A 25,467-nucleotide genomic window follows, 5' to 3' on the forward strand; every position below is an offset into this window, starting at 1 on the left:
TGGCTGAAGCTGTTTTCAGACATTCAGTCATGGCCGACTTTGGGGTTGCGGCGCTTATCTCGCTTTATTGGCCGAGGGAGCCGGCATACAGCTTCCGGGTCATGTGGCCAGCATGACTAAGCCGCTTCTGGCGAACCAGAGCAGCACACGGAAACGCTGTTTACCTTCCCGCCGGAGTGGTACCTATTTATCTACTTGCAATTTGACATGCTTTCGAACTGGTACGTTGGCAGGAGCTGGGACATTCAGCCAAATGCCAGAGGCCACAGACTACATGGGGGCATGTGCGCTAACCCCAGACAGGTTGGCCCCACCTTCTGCACTCCGAGCCGTCATGCCAACATTAACTTTGGCCCTTCAGATGTTGCAGAACTCCCACTCCCACCATCCCTCACTATTGGCCATGCTGGCGGGGGCTCCTGGGAGTTTGAGTCCAGACCGTGACTCGGCGATGGGGTGCATGATTGCATGCAAAAGGCCCCAGGTCCAATCCCTGCTGACGTCAGGTATTGCTGGGGAAGACTCCTGCCTCAAACCCTGGAAAGACACCAGTCTCGTGTATAATATTGAGCTAAACGGAGCAGTATTTCCGGGTGGTTAGCAATTGTGACCCACACAGTTTGTTCCCTGTCTTTATTTGAATGCCCGAACGCACCTGGAATCTTTGACATTAAAGCCATCATATACCTGCACCCTGCCCTGCATGTTGAGGTGTCCTCTGCCCTCAAAATCCCTGTTGTGTTCCTATGCAATGATGGTTTTTGCTGTTGGGAAACTGTGTATGTGCAGCTACTCACACAGAGTCAATTAAGGTTTGGCAGACAGCCAGAAGGCAATCTGAAGGAGTAAGTCTGCCTGGTGATAACAGAGACATGGAGACCGCTCCCTGATTGGTCAAGCTCTCTCAAGGGAGTGATAATTAATGGCCTACTAACTGGAATGTGTTAGTTCAGAGTTCAGTGGTTCAGTGTTCGTGAGTTCAGAGTTCTGTGTCAGTGTAGGAGTTGTGAGTCGTGTCAGAGAGAGCTAGCAAAAGATCCGTGTTCTCTTCCTGTAAATAGTCCACTGTATATAATAAACACCTAACTACAAGTTCCTGGTTCCTGTTTCGCCTATCCTGTCTGAAGCGAAATCGCCAATTGCTTCCGTGGATTCTGCGTTTACTCTGCTAGGTCTGACTAAGGTCCTGCAACTAGTTTAGAAAGTTGCAAAACACCAAATAGGTTTTACCAATGGGAGACCCAAGAAAACTTGCTTGTCCCCATTAACTCCACCTCTGTAAACCACATCCTGCCCTTAGGGTTTTCTGCATTTCACTTCTTCTGCTGTCTGGGCTGTTGGCATTCTGCTTCTCATCCTCCGAGGGGTGTGTAGCCACTATTTTCAGAAGTGAAAGCAGTTTTAAAGTAGTTCAGCGCATTGGGGGGGGGCATATTCTGTGCTGAGAAAGCTGCAAAACATCAGAGGTCCCTGCTTGGCTACAGCCCAGCACCCCTGTCTCTTACTTAGCACTGTGGTTAATTCCATCCTAAAGTGTTGGTTGCATTGGTGTGGTAGAGCACATTTTCTGCTGCTGGCCTGGGAACCTATTTAGCAGTATTTGTGAAAGAGGATTTGAAAAACCCAAGTATGAAAGGTGTGAACCGTAAGCCTTTCTCCACTTTGGGAAATGGACAGTTTTCAGGCCTCCTCTCAGTCAAGAGCAGCGGTAAGGAACTGTGAACATACACTCAGCGTGGTCTACGGAACACAGTTTTTACAGCCTTGTAAGTTTGTCAGTCCTCATGAGAGAATTCTCTTTGGAAATAAATAGAGTTTGCCCAAAGCAGACATAAAAGAAGCAGCTGGGCAGTTTTATATCCAGCTACCAGGAAAAGGACATAAAGAACCTTTCCCCATAATTTATATGCTGTACATGCCAAGTTAAACATAAATAGTAACTGAACATAGATGCCCACTGTAAAAAAATAAAATAAAAATTATGCAAGTGTTTCTCACATCAAAAGGTGTCATGTAGATGCTGAACTGTGCATGGTAGGTGTATTTATATATTTAAAAAAAATTATCAGGAGAAGTCAGAGCCACAAGAATTCAGTTCTGGATAACTATCCTTAATTAATTATGGTATATGTACCACTGTCAATATAAACCAACTAACCAGAAAATCAGTCTACTGAGCCTCAGGTTGAAAAACAGAGCATATGTGTGTTCTGCTCCGCACACAGAGAGACATTAATGCAGGAGTCGGGAACCTAAGGCCTGTGGGCCAAAAGCGGCCCATGGAGGCCGTTTAACTGGCCCACGAGCCACCCCCAAACTGAGTCCCCCGCTCAACAAGTCCCCATGCACTGCGCTAAACCGGCACAGCGCGGCGCGGGGACTCTCTTCCGCGGCTCCAGAAATCGCTTCTGCGCATGCCCAGACGCCAGAAATCACATCTGCGCATGTCCGCCCAGCAGAAATAGCTTATGCACATGCCCAGATGCTGAAAATCGCTTCTGCACTGGTGCAATTTTTGGCATCTGGGCATGCGCAAAAACGATTTCTGATGCCACGGACATGTGCAGATGCGATTTCCGGCGTCGCGCTGCACCTGCCCGGCCCACAGAGTATCTCCGCAGGAGTGATCTGGCCCATGCCCGGCAAGCCTTGCCGACCCCTGCATTAATGTCTTGATGACTGCAACATCAAGTGGCAAGTGTAAATGAACCATCATAGATCAACTAATAGAGATAGAGGAGGGATTATATGAGCTTATTTGCTCATTCAGAAACTATTGCTCCATCCATAGTCACCTGCTGTCAGTCGTCCCTTGTGGCCAAAGGAAGGGAAGTCATGTAGAGAACAGTCAACATAAAGTTCCCATAAAGCATAGGCTGTTTCCACATGTGAATTTACTGAGGGTTCATTCACAAGATTGTTGACTGGATAGCTCAGGTGGTTAAAGCTTGGTGTGATAATGCCAAGGTTGCAGGTTCGATCCCTGTATGGGACAGCTGAATATTCCTACATTGAAGGGCATTGGACTAGAATGATCCTCTGGGTTGCTTCTAACTCTACAATTTGACCAATCTATATCAGACAGGTAACATGCTGAAGCAGAAACTTCATGAAGTTATTTATATTTCAATTCTGAGGAGGCACAGCAAGACCCCACAGATATCTTCACTTGGCAGTGTCACTAAGCAACTTGGAATGTGCAGTAGAATCAAGGTGAGGCCCATTTTCCACTCAGGGATTTAAGTTTTTGAGGCCCAGGGCAGGGAGTGGACATTTGGGGTCGAACTACACATTACACTTAATGCATAAAGGTAAAGGGATCCCTGACGATTAGGTCCAGTCGTGGCCGACTCTGGGGTTGTGGCGTTCATCTCGCTTTATTGGCCGAGGGAGCTGGCGTACAGCTTCCAGGTCATGTGGCCAGCATGACTAAGCCACTTCTGGCAAACCAGAGCAGCGCACGGAAACGTCGTTTACCTTCCCGCAGGAGCGGTACCTATTTATCTACTTGCACTTTGATGTGCTTTTGAACTGCTAGGTTGGCAGGAGCAGGGACCGAGTAATGGGAGCTCACTCTGTCGCAGGGATTCGAACTGTCGACCTTCTGAACGGCAAGTCCTAGGCTCTGTGGTTTAACCCACAGCGCCACCTGCGTCCCCTTAATGCATAGCACTTAATGCATAGCATACAGCTATATCCATTGTCTTTCTTTCTTTAATTAATTAGTTGGGGTTTTTTTATTGCAGTGGATAGGCAGGGGGATTATTACTTTCTTCACCAGCTATGAGACATGAACACACGCCTGAAAATAACACATAACCATGCCTGGCTGTGAGGCTTTGTAAAAAACGTCCCAGTTGCTGCCAAAAGTCCTTCTCCCCATGACAGTCATCACTAACCACCCCCCGTGACTGCAGGGCAGCTAGTTATACTTGTATTTAAGAATGCACACAATCATTTGTACATCTAGGTGCCCACTTAGAAATAATTGCTCTCATTTTAATAGAAACAAGCTCCTCATAGTGGAGAAGACTGTGAGCAGGTGCCCTTCAAATGGAGGACTTCCCTCTGTAAAATAGGACACAGGGCTGCCCTACAGGGCTGCTATGGTTGTTAAAAGAAAAACAAGCAGCAACGTAGCGTTAGATTTTTAAAAGCAGGATCTCCTCATGACACCCCGCTTAGCCATGACCTCCAGGAGAGTCCAAAAAATGCACGCAGCTGTTGTGAAATATTATCACACACACAAGTAGCAGAAGCATGTAGTTAAAAACCCAATTTATTAGTATCAGCATGCCTATAAAGTTTCCTGGGAATAAGCTCCAGTGAGCTCCGCAGTGCTTACTTCTCCTGCAATAGGTTCAACGTGCAAAACACATCGAGCTTTCACAAAAGATCTTTAGCCAGCTGAAAGGCAATCTTTAGCTTTTAATTAGAAACGCACAGAAGTCTTACCATTTTAAACTGTTAATGTAAAGTCGGAAACCTATCAATGGAAAGAAAAAAGTATTCAGCATCTTTTTGATTATTTTTCCTTGTTTTCTGGCCTCCTTTATGCTAACTGCCACGAACTTGAAAGCGGAATTATCCCCTCGTTCACTGCCATACGAAGGAGAGTTTATCAGTTTCCCTGGCAGGCTAGAAGACAGGGTCCTCACTCCTGCTCTGGTGGGCCGAGTCTTGGAGCTGTGTTCATCTGCCTCCCTCTTCCAAGAAACATACCTGCATGCTAAGTATTAAGTGTAATATGTAGTTTGACCCTCATAGATTCTAGAACTCCCTTCCCTTGGACACCCAGCTAGCCCCCAGCATAGCTGTCAACTGTTCCCCTTTTTTAAGGGAAATTCCCTTATTCCGAATAGGATTCCTCACAAGAAAAGGGAAAAGTTGACAGCTATGGCCCCCAGGCTAATGGTCTTTTGTAGTTCAAGATGTTTTTGTTTCAGCAGGCCTTGAGATGGCGGAATTGTCAGATTTCTGCCCTGTTACTTTATGGTAAATTCCCTGTTTTTAGCTTTCATCTGGATGCCATGTTTTTCTTTCTTCCTGCTCTTCTTTTTCATTTTTATCGTATTTTGTTACTTTAACGGTGTGAACAGTCTCAGGCACTGGGTATGAAAAAGATGAGGTATAAATCCTATATAAAGAAACTAATTTTAAAAGTTCTCTCCAGCAGATCCCACAAAGGCAAAATAAGGATAGTGCTTTACGAGACATGGGTACCAGTCCAGGGACAGTTGACTTATAAAAATCAGTCCCTTCAGCTAAGGGGGGGGGGGGTTCTTTCTAGTGATATGTGGCACTCTTCACTAAAAAGAGAAAAACTCTCATCTTAAAGATCCTAATGGGAAAACTAAGTGCTTTACCAGTATTAAACCATGATGTAACACTGGCGCTATGAGCCAACATGCTGATGCAATTGTTTAGGGTCCGGGACCTGGGGGCTTTTAAAACTATTTTGTTGTACCCAAGGGTGCCATGATGTATCTTTCTGAGTTGCGAAAAATCAATCCACTGAATATCCATACAGGGAAGTGGTATAATGTTCACACATCGCCACTATATAAAGATCTATGAGATGCCCAGATGTTTTGCAACACAAGAGGAATGGTAGAATTCTCACAAGGCACTTCTGGTTCCAGAATTGCTGAAATTTCATAACCTTATGTTAATTTCCAGGAAGGAACAGTTAGTTACCGTGTTAATATTATGCTGATTATCATGCAGACACACGCAAACCTCCAGAGGTCATTACTCTATGTTTACTGTATCTCACTTGCAAAAATTAAGCCTATGCTCTTCTACTATCAATAGCCTGAATACTGGGAGGGGGATTAAGAATGGAAACAGCAGCATTATTTCAGAATGTTTCTTTAATGTCCTAGGTGTGCTATTTCCCACAGAATTTATGGTCCGCTTGAAGGGCCCCAGATTCTATTATTACGTTTAATCACATTTTAAACCACCGTGATTTACATAATTAAAAACACAAATACAACGAATACATTTAAAATAAAACCTTAACAAGTGGGCACCTGTGGTAAAGACCCATTTATCTGGCTGGGAAAGCCTGTCCCTGGCATTTCCAACTAGGATTGGGAAACGCTTCTGTCTGAAACCTTGAAGGGCCAAAACCAGTCATTGTGTCGAGATGGGCTAATGGATCTGAACTAAGGCAGCTTTCTATGTTCTCGCCATGTATTTTCTTGCCCAGCCTTTCCCATAAATTGCATCACACTGAACTACACACACTCACACACCGCCTTGAGTACCTTAAGAGGAAGGTGATCTACACATTTTGAAAACCAGCAAACACTGCCTCTTGCACACCAGCCCGTCTCTGAGCACGGGTGGCATAAACAGAGGAGCTGCGCTTGCTCATTCACTGAAATGGCTCTCTGCTTGAGTCATCAGCGAATGCCTGGCTCAATTTGCTCTTTGTCCTCCAGGCACGTCTGGCCTTGGTGCTGTTTTTGCTTCCTGCTCTCCACATATGGCACCACTAATGATGATAGAGTTTTGGCAGAAGAATGCGATTGTTCAATGTCCAGGAGATGGATTGGGGTTGAAGAATCTGTGTTTATTTCTGTGATCAGAAACTGATTGCAGTCAACCACTGACCAAGCAATAACTCACTACTGTGTACTGACTGCTTGTGAAAAGGAACCCTCCTTATCTTCCTTGTTGCATGTACATTCTTGACAAGCTCCCATCTGATAAAACAGCAGCTGTACTCTTCCGAGACAGGGTCCAGAGGCTGCGCATTGCAGTAGAGGATGGAGTCAGTGTGTTCATCCTTTTGTCTCTCCCCTGCTCCATGCCCCCACTGGCCTCATTTACATGGACGGGCCCTGTTTTGGGGTTCAGTGTGATTTCGGGGGCCAGTAGCCACATGGCAGCAGCAACCCCTTCTTTTGACCAGCTCACAGAAGCAGCCAGGGGCCGCCACCACTGTTGCTGCACATTGATTGACTGGTTAGTCACATGATCCAGTACAGGGAAGGGCTTCTACACCACTAAGGGTTATGTGGCAAAGGGAATTCTCACATGTGGCTTGGCATATCCTTGGTCCAGATAGGCTGTGACTGTTGAACACTCTTCTTTTCTACAACGGCGCTGTGGGTTAAACCACAGAGCCTAGGACTTGCCGATCAGAAGGTCAGCGGTTCAAATCCCCGCAACAGGGTGAGCTTCCGTTTCTCGGTCCCTGCTCCTGCCAACCTAGCAGTTCGAAAGCACGTCAAAGTGCAAGTAGATAAATAGGTACCGCTCCAGCGGGAAGGTAAACAGCGTTTCCTTGCGCTGCTCTGGTTTGCCAGAAGCGGCTTAGTCATGCTGGCCACATGACCCAGAAGCTGTATGCCGGCTCCCTCGGCCAATAAAGCGAGATGAGCGCTGCAACCCCAGAGTCGGCCACGACTGGACCTAATGGTCAGGTGTCGCTTTACCTTTACCTTTATGGGCACCCTGTCCTCTCTTCCTTCCACTTGTCCTTTTAGAGAGAGAAGGCTCACTTCCACTGTTGGCCCATCCATGAGGCAGATTGAGGCAGCCGCCTCGGGTGGCGGAATCCTTGGGGCACTTCTGAGGGAGCTCCACACCACTGCCAGGGAAGCGAGCGGGAGCAGCTGCAGCAACTTCAGGGTTCCTGTGAGATCTTGGTAAGGCAGCAAAACACCTCAGTAAGGCCTGATCTCTTCACTAAGGGCCCGTCTGACAAAACCTTTTTCTATGCAGAGGTTCACATGTGCAGCAATATGAATGTGAAACGCAAGGGATGAAAAGAGCACGATTTTCCAGGAAGAAAATGTAAGCAGGGACAGGCAGGAAGCTAGCATGTCCTTCTTACACAATCTAAATGGATTTTCCCACCCGCCCCGGCCTCCCACTCTCCGCAATCCAACCGCAATTCCCTGTTGAGGGAAAATCTATTAGAATCAATCCTTTGAAAGCACTTAGTGCATGTCCCTTTTACGTGTTACAGACCTCACCACAAGAGCCACTACGGGGTCATATCCTGCTTGTGTGTTTCCCATAAGCATCTGGTTGGACACTGCATCGTAGCCATATGTTGCACTGAACATTGCTGTAATCCAGCAGGACTTATGTCCTTATGTTCCATAAGGTCACTCCATGGCATGGCTCTAGCCTGGAATGACATAGGCCTGGCCCATCCCATTGTCTTTCCCCTAGAATTATTACCCTCCCTGTAGGCAGGTTGCCAATACTCTGGGAAAGACACATACAGATGTCCCTTTCCTCATGGCTGGAGCCAGGCTATAGGATGGATCCATGTGGCTCCCATAGCAGGGTTGTTAAGGGCAGAGGGACCCATAAGTGCTGGCCTCCTGGCCAAATAGTCCCGGGGACAGGAAAAAGCACAGGTGCAAAGGAGAAGCTGCCAGTTTTTCTTTGCAATTTGCACTGAATTCTACTCTGGAGAATCCCTGACCTTCAAGAGCAACTTTATAGGGTAGGTGATGGGCTGCCTTGGGAAACAGTGACATAAAAGAGGAATCACAGTGACATAAAAGAGGAATCGCAGTGACATAAAAGAGGAATCTTGGTATCTGAAGAAGTGTGCATGCACACGAAAGCTCATACCAAGAACTAACTTAGTTGGTCTTTAAGGTGCTACTGGAAGGAAATTTTTTTGTTTTGACTATGGCAGACCAACACGGCTACCTATCTATAAAAGAGGAACAATGTGTATGGAACTCTGCGCATGGGCCTTTGGATCCTAGCCAATGTCTTCTTGGCAATACCCAAAAAAATATGCAACTCTTCATTGTCTTCTCCAGGCCATCCTCAAAACTTGACACCATAGTACTCAATTCTTAGGTTATACATGCAAGTATTTTACACCAGTTCATGGCAAAATAGAGTTAAGATCATATTAGAGGCAGGCTTGAAATAATCGTGTTTAGACTCGGTTTGGTTTGTGCACTAAGTTTTTACTAAGATCACAGTAAGAAAATACTACTACTACTAAGCTAATATCCCTTTGCCATTGGTGTCTTGGTATACAGTAATGTTCTGTTTCACTTCCTGTGCAATTGCAATGCAGAGGTACAATCTGATGATGAAATTATTACCACCCTGCCGGTGGATGAAGACATTTATTTGCATGGAACTATGTGCCCTTCTGGAATATGCTGCTTGATCTTTTGAGGGACCAGTCTTTTTGTAAGTGTATCCATTTGCCTTTGAGAGATTGAAAGCCTCTGCCTTCAAATTACTCATGGGGGAATCGGAAAGAAAAATAAAGTAAAATGTGAAATGCCTATTGCCCAAAGCTCAGCCAGCAGACTATGTTTGTTTGCAAAGTGTCAAGTCCCATATCCAAGCCACCACCAAAAGGCAGCCCAATTAACAAAGAAAATGAAAAAACACATTTCAATCATGCTAGTTTTGAAAGAAAGAGGGAAACTGTACTTTTTGGGCGGTTTTGAGAATTCAAGGGGGGGGCAGGTACTTTTTAAGTGTGCTGTCTTTTGCACTTGGGTGTTCATCCTGACACTATCTAAAGAAGGACAGCACTATTGTGACACATACTGCATAGACACACACACACCCCAGCAGGGTTCTGGCTACAGCATCACTTTGCAAGATGATGCCATTGAATTGAATACAACAGGGTCCTTTTGAATTTGCTTTGCTCCCTAAGTATGGGCAGAATTGCACCAGTGATTATTACAGAGTGGATTGTTGTGAAATTAAGCTATTGACCAAGACACGTAATCATATCTGACCATGAGGGTTAGTCTAACTCTTGCACAGAATGTTTTAGACAACCACAGATGTATATATAACCAGCAGAGAGATTGAAAAATAAAGGTTTGGGGTTGTTGTTTTTGTAGAGCAAGTCTGTTTGGAACTGCTACACAACAGCTGTCATCAGGCTTGACTGCATTTCTTCACAAAACAGACTTCCTGGAACAGATCCTCACAGTGATATATATTCATTTCTGGTCCAAGGCAAGCACAACACGTTCAGAATAATTTCTTATAAAACGTGATATCACCCGGTTTAAGAAAACGACAACAAGCCAACAACTTGCAGAAAGAAAGCTTCAAGTTTTAAGCTGGGATTCTTGGGTGGAGGGGGGAGGGGGGCTGAGATTACTTTTCCCGATATATTCCCCTCATGCCCAGCATCTCTCCCTAGTGAAATCACAGTCTGCTTTGTTAAGATGATGAGAGAGAAAATATTCTGTTCTGAACATCTGGACAGATGCAGCTTAACATGCTAACACTCTGTGTAGGCTTGATCAGAAAAGGAATAAAGCAAATACTCTGTTGCCATTAAACAGATTTACAGCACAATCCCATGCATGCCTACTCAGAAGTAACCCCTACTGAGTTCAGTGGGACTTACAGCTAAATGTGTCTAGGGTTGCAGAATTAAAGTTTCTAATAATAATTTCATTGCCACACACACACACACACACACACACACACACACACACAGAAACAAGAGATCCAGATAAATACATATATATGCATTTCAAACCTTCCAGAACTATTGAATAACACTTTTATTTGCCTACCTCACCTTTCCCCTGTCATGCTGCTACAACTAGCTGTGCCTCCAATACGGCAAAAACCATGCCCATTCCAAAAGTTCAAATAAATAGACGCATGCTGAATCACAAGCATTTAACAAAAATAGACATGAGTTTCCTGCCATTAAAAAGTGAATTTCAACTGTGTTTTCCGAGTTCCTCCACATTTGTTCAAGCTGCTTTTGGGAGAGGGAGGGAGGAATGCACAAACAAACACAGAGGTAAACAGAACTGGGTATAGGCTTAGTTTTAATATGACAGAGGTGTGGCTGTTTTTTTTTTTTATGCCCACTTGCATGTTAAAACATCGTTGCCTTTGTGCTGACATAAATGGCATTTCTTCACTGTAACATGCAATTTCAGCATATTCAGAGAAAAGACCGTGGGTTTCTTTTACCCCTGTAAGTGGCTGGAAGTTGGTGGATATGCAGTAAGCAGGTGTGGTTTGTCCTTGGACTGGACTAAAAAGTATGTGGAAAAGAACAGATGTCTAAATCATTGCCATAAAAACAAGAGAGAGAGAGAGAGAGAGTAGGGAAAGACAAAAGATAAAGTGTTACTTACAGTCCTCTGAGGCGAAGCCATATCTTCTCTATTTGTTCCGGTTGCAGGTATTTCAAAGAGTTGCTCTCAAATTCTTCAATTTCCTTCGTTGGAGACTCCATAGCTCTACGTTTTCACTTTGGTCAAAGCTCAGAGAGAATGGATGCGTCCCCCGAAACATGCACACGCTCCAATTTCCTTTTTCTTTCTTTTTTCTTTTTTGGTTAACACTGACCAGGAGCAGCAACCATATTTCCCCCCTGCCTCCAAATGCTCCCCCCTCTGCCACGCACACCCCTGGCTTCCACACTAGGAGCAAAAAATTTCAGGTGTGCTCCGGGGGGCAGCTGCGGTGGCATGCCATGTTCCTCAGAGTGATGGAAGGGATCAGAGGCTGATCTCCAGATTGAAGGCAACCCACAGATTTTTATTTTTTATTTTTACACAATAAGCCAAGGATACAATCAGTAATACCAGCTGAAGGATCTTTATCAGGGGCGAGGGAGGGGGTGGGGGAAGCCTTGCGGACAATTAAGCTGTCTGAATGGGAGGCCTTATAGTACTGGCAGATGTACAGCTCCCAGTTATCCGCCTTGCCATTCGCTGGACTCACTCTGCGTCTCCCCTCTGTGCTATGAAAGGCAGCCCTCATTCCTTGCAGTGCCGAATTTCTCTCTCTCTCTCCTTCTCTCTCACACCCACCCACAAATGCCCTCCCCTTCTCGGGTTCTTCCACTTACCAGCCACTTTACTGACAGGCAAGGGAACCGGCAACTGAGGAAAAGTCATCTGTCAGCAGAAGCCTGACCAACGTCTGTGTCTCTTTCTTTCTCTCTCTGTCTCTTTCTCTTTCTCTCATTCTTTCCCTCTTCATACACAAAAGCACACCAAACTAGAGTAGTACAGAGGGAGAGGATAATCGAAATGGGGTGGGGGGGAAGGCCTGCTTCAATTAATGTGGAACAGAGTCAAGCAATTGCACTAATGCACCTCCAATAGAATCTGCCTGAGTGCAGGCAGCCTGCCTAAGCGAGCAAGCAATCGTGGATGAGAGACGACGCCACTGTGTAAAACTGTTTTAGATCTAGAGGCATCCTTTTAGAGAAAAGGGTAAAATCAACTAGTGACCAAGTAACTGCGAAACGGACAGCTAATTACCAACAAATGAACCATTCCTAAACAAGCATTGGCAAAAGGTGGGAACAGCTGACCAATGAGAAAACTTGCTTCATCTCCAGTCGCTGAAAGTAGCCACGGACCGATCAGTTTAGCTACAAAGACATTGCTTTAGAGTAAAGGCTTCCATTGAATGAAGCAAGTGACTTTCTGAAGCAGCACTTTTCCTCCAGGTTAAAATTTTCAAAGCATGTTCCATAGGATTCCTTTACTAAAAGATGCCCAAATCTTAAGCATTATTATTAAAAACTGTTTAGGGTACATTGTTTTCCTCTGAACTTGTGTGTTGAGAATAACATTGTATGCATCTGATGAAATGGACTTGTCTATGAAAGCTTTTGTAATAATCTGGTCTTTAAGATGAGGCAAGATTCTTCATTGATTTTGCTGCAACAGACTCACACAAGTCTATAACCCTGGTCAAAAAAAGTGTTATTACTGAGGCATTTCAGTCTATTTGTAAAGTTTATTCACAGTACCCTACCACCAAGACAAAGTCTTTTTCCAATGGACCGGGGTCAATTCTCACTTGACATTCTGTACTCAGATATAGATTCTCAAGTGCGGCTTTGTAAACAGCTTTGAGGTTTCATCACAATCAAGCGGTATAAAAAGTATGAAACACACACACGTTTATTTTTCACCCTGCCCCACTTTAAAATGCAACCATGAGTAGAGGCTCAGATCGGGCTTTTGCTCACAAGCATGTGAAACTGGAGTGCAACAAAACTATTCACACATGCTCTTCATTAGAGATGTCAGAGTCTTCCATCAGAAATGAGAGCAGAAATTTTCGCAAGTCGCATTTTGGTCTGAGGTGAGGGACAGAAATCGCACGAGCATATCTGAGTGGTGCTTGCTATCATTTTAGTCTGCAAGTGTTAGAGTAAATAGTTGCATTATTTTCTGCACTGTTTTTGGCATTTCCTTTCATTGAGGTGTATTTACCGTAAATCAGAGAGAGTTCTGATCTCTCCTGCATCAAAGGAGCGTCATATTTAACTCTTACCACCAGGTTGCAACTCAATGAAAGAGCCAAGAGGAGGGCAATGTTTTCCCATGGTGAGCGCTTGAATGGATGGCACAGCATTGCTGTTCTCTGGCTTCCCAGTGCCACATGTCACTGCTGGTTACCTGGAAGGGGAGGATTGAGGCAAGCAACGAGAGCAGCGGATTGGCTCCACTTATGTGCCTGCACCATGTCAGGATTCCCGCTCGGCTCTCCTTCTCAACAACCAGCAGCAATGGACCCTGCAAGCATTGCCCTGCTGGCCATTCCTGATTTAACCCCTGGAAAGCATGGAGAAGGAAGGAAGGAAGGAAGGAAGGAAGGAAGGAAGGAAGGAAGGGGGAGGAAGTCCCAAGACAATTGCTCAAGGAGTGCAGCTCCATGGAACTCCCATGGTGTGTGTGTGTGTGTGTGTGTGTGTGTGTGTGTGTGTGTGTGTGCTTGCCTGCCAATACAAACTTTCTTCATGGAATCCCTGGAACTGGAAATGCTGTTTGTGAAAAGGTGTCTCAGAAGATCCCTGCTTCAGCGCTTGGCTCAGGGGTACCCAATGTGATGATCTCCAGATATTGGCGCTACAATTCCCAGCTTCCATGTTGGCTCCCCCTGTGCATTGCAAAGAGATCTGGGGTATTTCTTTCAGAAGGGCTGAAGTCACTTTATTACTTCTTTTAATTAGATTGCAAGCTTTGGGTACAGGGCCCTGTGGGTTAAAAGCAAAAGGATTCCTGTACAGCACCCAGTTACTATAGACATTTATTCATTATCATTCTTCCATCTTTACCCCTTTGGCTCATGCCTCGCTCAGCTCAATCACCTAGTTCCCTCCACCTTTGAGACGAGGCAGTTGAGAATGAAAAAAGGAACATTTCATTCTGTCAAGGTCATTGTTTCATAAATTGCGGCACATTTTCCAGTGCTGAGACCTAGCAGCCCACCTAGTGCTCCTCCTCCTTGGAAAAGACCACCTTGTATTGAAAAGAATAAAATAAAAATGCTAATCTGGTCTTAAAATCAGAAAGGGGTGGGTCGGAATGGGCACTGTAATGGCAAAAGTACTGCAAGCACTAAGTGTGTGAAGCATTCACGAAAACCAGCTCTCAGGGACAGAAATTTATCATCAGGAGAAAAAATCCCAATCAATGGAAAGGAAGATTGGGAACACAGAACAGATTCAGTCCTGTTTGTAGTCTGGGTTATGAGTGATCATAATATTTAAATACAACCAAGTATGTAATATTAAAATGTATTGATACCCTTCCCACAATACAAGATTAAAAAAAAGTTAAATCAATACAATTTACGCGATCAAGTACAAAAAACCTCCCCTTTACAGTTAACCATTTTTTTCCTGCAGTAATTCGTAACAGTTTTTAGATTCACAGGCAGCGAAGCCAGCCACCCATTTAGTGATGTAATTTTCAGGATCTACTAAAAGACACTTTCCTTTTGATGATGCATTCCGGTCTGCAGTTCAAACATTGGGTTTCAGAGATCAGAGATCATCAAAGTGCTGTTAGAGGAGGCATATTAACAGATATGATCTTCCGCATCCCAGATCTACAAATACATAGCCTATTCCCATAACCAGACAAAATATACCATGTCTATTTTTAGAGCAAGTCCTGCACAACTTGAATCAATAATCTGAATTCGTTCTGTGATGATGCACAAACAGACTACAGTATCTTTGTTCTGGCTCATACATTCTCTTAAGTGATACAGTTGTCTCTTCCCTGTGGTTAAATGCACACTGTCCTAATAACATTTGGACGACTGAATGACATGGGATTGCTGAGGTTGTACGGTACCATTCATGCCATTAGCCATGGACCAGATTGGGGGTGCTGCTGCCCCCATGGGCTTGAACCTAGCGACACATGTGAGTCAATCATCCAAATGGTAGCAAAGTTCCACGATACTGAGTCACAGGAAAGTCATAGTGATACCACACTGGATATGAGTTAAAAGGTAAAGGGACCCCTGACCATAAGGTCCAGTCGTGACCGACTCTGGGGTTGCGGTGCTCATCTCGCTTTACTGGCTGAGGGAGCCGGCATACATCTTCCAGGTCATGTGGCCAGCATGACTAAGCCGTTTCTGGCAAACCAGAGCAGCACACGGAAATGCCGTTTACCTTCCCGCCGGAGTGGTACCTATTTATCTACTTGCACTTTGACATGCTTTTGAACTGCTAGGTTGGCAGGAGCAGGGACCGAGCAACGGGAGCTCACCCCGTCGCGGGGATTCGAACCGCCGACCTTCTGATCAGCAAGTCCTAGGCTCTGTGGTTTAACCCACAGCGCCACCTGCGTCCCCAGCAAATGAATTAGACATATCCAAATCCAAATGATTTAGGGCTTTCCTGGCCAAAACAAGCAGCCTAAATTATGTCCACAGGGTTCTACGAATGCAATGTGAACCATGGAGCAAGAGGCTCCAACAACTAACCTCTGTTCTACTAGCAGCAGCTCAAAATTCAGGAAAAACTGAACATCATTACCTCCATGTGGGCAAGTGTGATGAATGAGAAGACCATCATTAATCAAGACAATATTAAGCTATAGCCTTTCATATAAAACACAGGGAACACTCCAAAAACTGGGTATGCTGCAGACTATAACTATATCCCTACATTTTAGCTGAAGGATTTAGTTCAAAGCTATGGAATTTGCTTTAAAGCATTTGGGTTAATTTTAAAGCCACCCCTTTCTCAAGGTTTTTCCAAATTGCCTTTCAGAAGCACTTAAGTCTAAAACAAATCACTGGGCATCTTTCTGAAGCCTGAGCAACTGAATGTATGGATTTTGGCCATAAGACTGTTGGGAGAAGGTTGATTTTCTATTCAAAATATACTGTCAATATTCTACATGCAACAAGACTGAATTGAGTTTTTCATCTAATGCCATCACAACATCTCCTCCACCCCAAGTAATTAATGAAAGAAATACAGCTTTCTCTCGATGGTTAAGATGTCTGTGCATCAGTCCATGAGGAGAAAACAGTTGCATTTCATTTGAATGTTGGGATTCATTCAAATGAGTGCGAATGAAAATTGCCTTTTGGCTAATATAGAGGTTGAGTTCAAAAAACCAAGCGGGGCAGTTTTAAATGGGTAAGGCAGAAACAGAGTGAGCTCCTGACCTTACGGATTTTGCCCTTGATAAAATTCCCTCTTGATAAAATTCCCTTTTCCATCAGGGCAACCATGGTGGGCTTCAATAGTAGAGGTAGCAAGCAAAATGGCCTTGGCCCAGTATACCTGAAGGAGCATCTCCACCCCCATCATTCTGCCCGGATGCTGAGGTCCAGCGCCGAGGGCCTTCTGGCAGTTCCCTCACTGTGAGAAGCAAAGCTACAGGGAACCAGGCAGAGGGCCTTCTCGGTAGTGGCACCCGCCCTGTGGAACGCCCTCCCACCAGATGTCAAAGAGATAAACAACTACCTGACATTTAGAAAACATCTGAAGGGAAGTTTTTAATGTGTGACATTTTAATGTATTTATAATCTTTGTTGGAAACCCAGCCAGATGGGTGGGGTACAAACAAACAAACAAACAAATAAATAAATAAATAAATAAATAATAATAATAATAATTCAAAAGAATCATTTGAGGCTGAATCTAGCTGACATTTTAAGTTTCACAACATCCACTAGGGAGACACAACACAAACAGGTGCACTATGGGAAATTGACATGGTGGCCTACCTGCCATCCCTTGGAGCTCTGGTCTGGAAAATTTCTGAACAGCTGCCCTTGGCAAGGTGCCAGGGCCCTAGCAGCTTGTAAGGGATGCCAAGTGCTGGTGCCAGCCCTTGCTGGAAATGCCAGCCTGTGCCTACTGCCTAGGAGAGGGGTATAGGGTCTCTAAGAGAACTCCCAGTACTCCCATGAAACTACTGCTCCCATAATTCTTTGGGAGAAGGTGTATCCACTAACAGATGGAAACGGATATGTTTTGGTTGCACAGATAGACCTAAGAGAATTCATGTGTGCTCAAATCGGGCACTCTTGTCCTGCTAAAGCTATCAGGTAGGTGTATAAATCCACCTTAACATAAGACACAAACCTTTATGCCACAGGAACATGCAATTCCGATAATACCTGGGGGAAATGTTTCTACCCATAGATTCAAAAGACTTTAACTGGGACATGCCATTTTGTATTATTTTGGATTTCTCAACAAATGGGGCAAGCTACTTTCCCATTTATTAGATAGAAAATTAGCACACTTGAAGAAATGATGGAAATAGCTTTATTGGAAAGAAAACAAGGGGAAGACTGACACTTCAGAAGCCATTAAAAAGTTCTGCCTGGTGACATAAAATGGAATGCTTGACATAAAATGCAAATTATGAGAAACAATAAAGAATATGCCTGGAAAATATCTGAAACACTGAATTTTGTCACACTGATTGGAAAGTAATCTTAACAACATGAAATCTTCCATTTGAAGTACTTTGTAAATGCTACTAATAGAAAACCTTTTCTTTAAAGGTTTTCATGGTAGGACACCATTGGGACTAATTAGAATTTCATTGGCCAATATTATCTATCTTTCTGTCCATGTGGCCTTAAGTTATGCAAATCCTTTGTACAAATGAAATACATGAAATGCTCCTTACCACGCTGATAGATAGCTCTATTTGTGTAAATAGGACTGTGTGGATGTCACAAAATCTGATCTCTAATTAAAAAATGACGCCAATACAGTAGACATTTTCCTGAGAATGTCGGAGATAGGGAGGGAGGGAGGGAGGGGCAGGCAGGAGTACCAGATGCACATTGCAGTGCTGTTGTTAACCCCTGCTCTGGCTTCCCCTTAGCCTGAAACGTTCATGTTCTGTGCATCAGCACATCAAGACCATGTTACTTATTCCTGTCCTCTTGGCACACTCAGTTTCTGCTTGTTGAGCATCACATTTCACAGACACTTTGCACATAGACCCCAGCCATGTGGGCGGGAATTATATGATCTGTATACCCTTCAGTTTTTGCAGCCCTGTGTGGACTGGGCTTGACATCCACGGGCCCCTATGCATCTACTGAATTGAAATCAGGCATGAAGAAGAAATGGGACCAGTCAGCATGCTCATGATGAAAGTCAGAATCCTAACAGATGCACAGAGGTGGTATCTTCCAGGCCCAGCCTTTGACCCACTAGGGCTGCCATAAGTCTGGATTTTCCCAGAAAAATCTTTCAATTAGCCAGCAGAATGGCATCCGAACGGATTTTGCCAAATTGGCAAAATGTCGGGGGAAACCCTGACGTACGGCAAGCGAGGGTAAGTTATGGGGGTAAATCCACAAAAATCCCCCCCAAAGCCCCAAAACTTAAAAGCTCAACAACTTTGAGAAAAAGAAAAAAAAGTTCAACAACTTTATCCGGATATCCACTTTTGGGAATATGGCAACCCAAAGACCCACAAATTGCTAAACGATTTCAATCTTAGATGCCCAGGTTACTGTCTTCTTTCCTAAATCTCCTCTCTCAGAATGCAGTTTAACTTACCTTATGTAGTTAAACATCCAGACACTTTAGGGGGAACACCATGCTTAAATAACCTCTTCCCTGAGCAGATCTACTGAGCGACAATTTGGTTTGCTGGTGAAAGGCACCCCTAGGACTTTCCTGCGCTTCGTGATTATTTGTTCCTCACTCCCTGCATACAAATGAAGTAAAATCTGCTTTCTGTAAACTTTTCTTGGTCTTTGCTTTTTCCTTCACATTATCTGGGCACCAAACCAAAACAGAAAAAATCAACATCAACAAATCTCTGTGGTAGGATTTATTGCTCCTCATGACACATTGAGCCCGAACTTGTGGAAATAACAATCACGCTCTTAAACTTTACTTTGACCATCAAGGGGTTGGCCTCCCACACAGCTGGCAAAAGGGCGCCTCCTCAACTTGGAAATTCTCATTTCAGCTCGTGAAAGAGTTGCGTCTTCTCAAAGATGTCGTTCCATAAGACACTTAATTTCACAACCTCAACAGCAGCTGCGCTGTTTAGTGGGATCCTTCCAAAAACTTTTACCACAGCTTGGCTTGGATTTCTTGCTCCAGATTTCAGGAAATAACAAACTGGCAAAAGCGGTGGCTTATGACGTCTTCACACGTTATGTTTGACTCCGGGTTACAGTACAGGACAGACAAGAATAAGACTTCTTCACACACAACACACCAGTTACCTGTGGAATTCACTACCACAAGCTTTGGTGACGGCCATTAGCCTTGATGGCTTAAGGACTGCGTTAGCCAAATTCCCAACTTCCAGCTGCCCACTTTGCCACTGCATACTGGTTCTGCTGGTGTGTTCATACTGAGCCGAACTTGTCACTGTCTCTCCCCTCCCTCGCTCTATCTCAGTATACAGCGGTGGCACACACAACCAGAGGTCAGGTGAGCATTGGTGCTCCACCTGATGCTGCTAAAATTCACAGATAATGTTTACCAACAGCTGTTGGCAGGACCAGCTCTATCATTAGGCAGAGTGAGGCCACCACCTCAGGTAATAGATGCTCAACGGTAGCAGCAGCAGTTTTCTAGCCATTCTTTCCACACACACACCCAGCCATTCATTTTTGTTGGAGGACAGAACTGCTTATGCCACATGGTCCATGCTGGATGCCCTAAAACTAGCCTGCTTCTTCAAGGGCAGAAGAGGAAAAGATCCCATCTCCAGCACTGAAGGAAGCTCCAGCTGACAATCCAGTTGGCCTCTGTCTGAGGAATGAGGAAGGGCGCCATTTTGTCCTTTTCCTCTGGCAGCAACACATCCTGGGCTGCCCCTACCCATCACCCCCTCTAGCCCCAAACTCGGACAAGGCCTGCTGATGTCTTTGCAGCCAAAACACTTCCACCCACACACAAGAGGGAACGCTTCTTCATGCTTGCGAAAAACCAGAGATTTGCAGAAGTGCCTAAAAATGTTTAGTGGGAGGACCCCTCGAAAATACCAGAATGAAACCCAGACTGCCTATGCGTGCTTGTGTAGAGAAAAGGGGAATTAGGAAAGGCATCTGCAGCGAATATGGAAGTGAGGGGACTGGTGAGCCAAGCCACCTGCTCCCAGCAAGAGCCATATTCAAAACTAAAGCTCAGCTGAAATTTCTCAAGACTTTTTTTCCTGAGGAAATTTCTGACAATTGCATTTTTTTTCCCTCACAGCCGTCCTGAGAAAGAAGACCACTTTGCAGAATTTTCTTTAAGTATTCTTCACCACTGGGCGAGGGCAGCCACCATTTTCCCCTTGCCCTGGAACAACACCAGGTCTGGGGCACTGTGGAAGATGCAAAATGATAGCCAGGCTGCCAACACAGTGACAGTTGTGTGTCGAGGTCCCCAAGGCACACACACACCCCAAATAAAACACAATTGACACATGATTTTTGTTTAAGGTTTTTGGCATAATTTTGGCCACAACTTTATTAAAATACAAGAAATGTGAGTGGTTGCTTAGGCACTGGTTGCGACTATCTGACCCCGCACGGGGACAGACTGACATTCGCACACCCACAAAGTCAGAAAGGGAAAACATTTTGGGGAGAAAGATGGAGCTGGGTACCATGCCCTCACCTCTCCCCAAATGCTCCCAGTGGCTCTTGCATGGCCCTAGCCCCTTGACAGGGGTTCGGACAAAAGCATGGCAAGCCCCTGGGTTCCTTTAAGGGAATACCCTTGCAGCAGCAGCATTGGAGGGGCAGGCACAGCCAATCCTTACCCCTCCACCAAACAATTTTCTAAAACCAATGCCTAACCGCAATCTTACAAGTTGTGACAATTTGCTATGCAGTAGGCAAAAACCAAATGGCACCAGCCAATCCGCCAAATGGACAAAATTCCTACCGGGCCCCAGCCCCAAGAGCAGACAACCCCATGACAGGCATAGCAAGGCCAAAGAACAGCCTAAAATAGAGAGGGCGGGAGGGCAGGTGATCCGATGCGTGCAGTTAAAAAAGGAAGCTCAACACTGTGTGCAGGGTATATAAAGGCTCTGGCTGTCAATCACAAAATGGCAACATATGACTCTCCCCAGCAACAAGAAGAACTCAATTATAATGGTAGCCAACCTCTTTTCCCGCCCAGCAACAGTGGGGTGTCTTGTTAGCCCCCACCGCAACACGTGTTCTTCATGAAGGAGAAGACGCTCTGCCGCCAGATGCGGTCACAGCAAAATAAGCCTGAGGATAGAAGAAAAAAGTTGCACCGCTGCTAATGGGGAGCCCCACAGGCCTGCAAAATCATTGGGGAATTTCTCCCCCTCTGGAGAAATTCAGTGAAATATTCTCTCTCTCTCTCTCTCTCTCTCTCTCTCTCTCTCTCTCACACACACACACACACACACACACAATTTCTCTGCTCCTAAATTGAGTGGAGGATTCCCAGAGGTCACTTGTGCACAGCCTAGGACTGCCATACATCCGGAATTTCCCAGATTCATCCGTCGAAAAATGGCATGCAGGCAGAATTATTGAAAATCGGCTTAAATGTCCAGGAAAACCCGGGCATATGGCAGCCCATATTGGAACAGCTGATTTTTTGGTGATTTCCTTCATTGGGGGGAGGGGAGATTTTTCCAAAAAAAGTTCAACAACTTTGTGTCCAGATATTCACTTTTTGAAATATGGCCAGCCTAGCACGGCAGTGTTGCAATGGGGCAATAACAAAGCAACTGTGTTGAGTTAATGGGCAGTGCCAGAGGGGCAGAAGGGGGGCAAGCACACACCCCCAAACAAGGATCTCTCTCCCCATTCCATCCCTCATTGCTGGACTCTTGTCAATAATATAAACTGTTCTTTTTTTGTCGTGGATCTTAACACGTGGAACACAATGCGCACACATAGAAAAATACTTTGACTTTTCTGTGCTCTCTCTCCCCTCCCCCACTCCCCACCCTTAAAAATTCTGGGTCTGGGAAGGGATGGAAGCTCGAATTAGGTGGAGGTACTTGAAGAAAGGGATGCGGGTGGCGCTATGGGTTAAACCACAGAGCCTAGGGCTTGCCAATCAGAACATCGGCGGTTCGAATCCGCACGACAGGGTGAGCTCCCATTGCTCAGTCCCTGCTCCTGCCAACCTAGCAGTTTGAAAGCACGTCAAAGTGCAAGTAGATAAATAGGTACCACTCTGGTGGGAAGGTAAATGGCGTTTCTGTGTGCTGCTCTGGTTCGCCAGAAGTGGCTTAGTCATGCTGGCCACATGATCCGGAAGCTGTACGCCGGCTCCCTCGGCCAATAAAGCGAGATGAGCACTGCAACCACGACTGGACCTAATGGTCAGGGGTCCCTTTACCTTTACCTTACTTGAAGAAAAGATGGCCCAGGAAGAAGATGGCTCACGGGAGAAGGAGAAGAGGGATGCACAGCACCACAAAGGGGATGGGCTGCGACGTTTTGTGGCACCTTTTGGTTCAGAAGCAGCTTTTGAATACCAAGTGCTGAAGGAAAGCAAGCAGAATGGGCAATCTAGAATGCTTAGAAAATTTTTGATTTACATTGCAATTCTACATGCCATTGTTCTGAAGTAAGCCACATTGAATTCAGTGGGGCTTACTCCTGAGTATGTGTGCACAGGAATCTGCCCATCCTTTGCTACCTACCTAGTCAACCATGAAATTAATACCACTAGCTGTCACCACTGAACCACATCTGCTCCACCTTGAAATACATTGATCTGGAACGATTCTCTTTGAAGTGAAGGTCAGAAAAATCTATCTGGCAATCCTGAGTTTATTTTTTCCTCACCCTCGGTTTTTGCTTTCCAATTTATATGGCATGCAAGAAACCTTTGTAGCTAATTTAAAAAAATTAAAAAGCACAGGGGGTACCACGCATGATGTCCTCAGATGTTGCAGGATTCTATCTCTCGTCACCACCAAGAAACAGGGCCAATGGTCAGGAATGATGGGAGAAGTAATCCAATAACATCGGGAGCATGTTGACGAGCCATGGCTTAACAAAATGCAACTCAAAATGTGAGTGTGATCTTCTGGAAATTGTTTTATTATAGCTTTAAGTGCTTCCACAACCATTGCAAAGCTGCACACAAACAGAAAAGGTTTGAAGCAATTAAATCTGATCTTTTGCAAAAACAATGTCAGATAGAGAGGCTCCTCCACAATCACTTCCTTTAAGGTGAAACTTTTTTCAAATGGTAGCCCACTTCTATGTGGGCTTCTTCTTTTTTTAAAAAAATGAAACCTCCATCAATATAAAAACATTATTTCCATCTGAAAGTTAAATTACACTTTAACTTTCCTTCGCTTCAATTTAGCAGAAGACTGAAAGTGTGACTCATTCTCCCACAAATATACCAAAAGAACAGGAGCTATCTATCTCAATTCCAAAAATGTTGAGAATGGAGAACCATTAGTTTTGTTTTGCTTTTTGGCCTGTTTAAACTTTTATGATATGAAGGAAAGGTAGGCAGCTCCATTGCAAAGAGAACATTTGCCCTCAGGATATTGCTGTTACTTCGTTGCGGCACATCAATACGCCCAGCTGTAATCAAAAACCAGGGAACCTCTGGCAACAAAATGCCAGAGCACATTATTTCCTGAACAACTACAAATCAAACAGTGATGCAATCTGAAACAAACAAACAGAGCCTGGTTCAACAAACCATTGGGCCACATACATCCACATACAGAAAGAAGAGCAAGTTCAGGTTGTTCTGCTTTTTAATTTCATGAATGGCTCAACTGCTTTTTCATAGCAATGCACAGAGCCGTAAGCATGAATGCGCACAATCACTATAATGCTCAAGCAATGTCCACATATGAAATAGCTGTTGCAGGAAATCAGCCCTGAGTGCTCACTGGAAGGACAGATCCTGAAGCTGAGGCTCCAATACTTTGGCCACTTCATGAGAAGAGAAGACTCCTTGGAAAAGACCCTGATGTTGGGAAAGATTGAGGACACAAGGAGAAGGGGACGACAGAGGACAAGACGGTTGGACAGCGTTCTTGAAGCTACCAGCAAGAGTTTGACTGCGGGAGTCACTGCGGGAAGCAGTGGAAGACAGGAGTGCCTGGCGTGCTCTGGTCCATGGGGTCACGAAGAGTTGGACACAACTAAACGACTAAGCAACAACAAAAGTCCACAGTATAGTCAGAGCTGAATGAGAAAGACTGGATTCAGCCACAAAACACTGTTCATTACTTTTATAATCCACCATTCCTCTAAGCAGCGGCTGTCAGTAGCACAGTTCCCACTACCAAAATATTCTCCCCTCACCTCTGCAGGGAAATGGTTCAAAGCTCTATGCATGGTCACCTCCAAATAGGATGATGTCAAATCACACTGGCATGTGGCTACTGAGTGCCCATCTACCACTACTTATGGTCCTGGGCAGCAAAAGTGTTGCTTACCCTTGCTCCAACCACAATGTAACCATTGCATCAGACTTAACCAATGGCACTACCCACTGCCATGATGCCATTGCTCTTAGGCAAGGCATTTTCCAGTATGGAGGAACATTCAAAACTGCAATAATGATATGAGGTGCAGGCTATGTCATCAGAGGAGAGGGGACAACACACAATTAAAGGTTGTCACCTTGCCCTTAAGCAGCAAGTTGCAAGCACCAACATGACCTCCCACTTGGTGGTGGCAATTCTGAACACCAGGCCACGTCACAATAACATAAAACTCATCCGCAATATGGCTGTGGACAAGGTGGCTCACCTGGGCTGGTCCAGATATCACACAGCAATGTCCACTCAGGTAGTGCAGCAACAACATAAAAGGGGAGGGAGGGTTGGCTGGAGGCACAAGGAGATCCGGTCCAGGATCTAACTGGGCTCCTCCAGATCCCTCCTTGTCTGGGGAGGAAACACACTGTAGATTCACAAGGAGGTAATGGCAACTATAGGAGAATTAGAGACACACAGCCAGCCTATCTTGCAAGGCCGGTGTGTAAAGAAAGAGAGTAAAGGAGGCTGCACTGAACCTGCCCTTTCACTATGGTAGTTAACCAAGTCCTACTCAGAGTAGACCCGTTGAAGTTAATGAAACCACATTAGCCATATCCATTAACTTTAATGCGTCTATGAAGAGCGGGACTAGCATTGAATACCACCCTAGATTTCCAACTGCATTACATTAAATTAACACTCCTGCCAAGAGCGCTGTAAAGTGCAGCGATCTCCCTCTCAAGTTAAATCACAAAAT

The 25,467-nt window shown here is 45.0% G+C and overlaps 1 protein-coding gene across 5 annotated transcripts in view; it reads right to left on the reverse strand.

Annotated features, from left to right (window-relative positions):
• PDE1C (phosphodiesterase 1C) overlaps nt 1–25,467 on the reverse strand; it is a 257,604-nt gene that overhangs the window by 151,383 nt on the left and 80,754 nt on the right. Inside the window, exon 1 of one of the 5 annotated variants that reach the window (XM_077916502.1) lies at nt 11,130–11,782. The exons of 3 other annotated variants lie outside the window; for them this stretch is intronic. In XM_077916502.1, the coding sequence (XP_077772628.1) occupies nt 11,130–11,230 (101 nt within the window). In that variant the 5' untranslated portion in view covers nt 11,231–11,782. Of the gene's footprint in view, nt 1–11,129; nt 11,783–25,467 lie in introns of those variants that run through there. One more of the 5 variants, XM_077916501.1, reaches the window with a different exon arrangement.

The sequence above is a fragment of the Podarcis muralis genome, chromosome 12, assembly GCF_964188315.1.
Source record: "Podarcis muralis chromosome 12, rPodMur119.hap1.1, whole genome shotgun sequence".
Lineage (NCBI taxonomy): Eukaryota > Metazoa > Chordata > Lepidosauria > Squamata > Lacertidae > Podarcis > Podarcis muralis.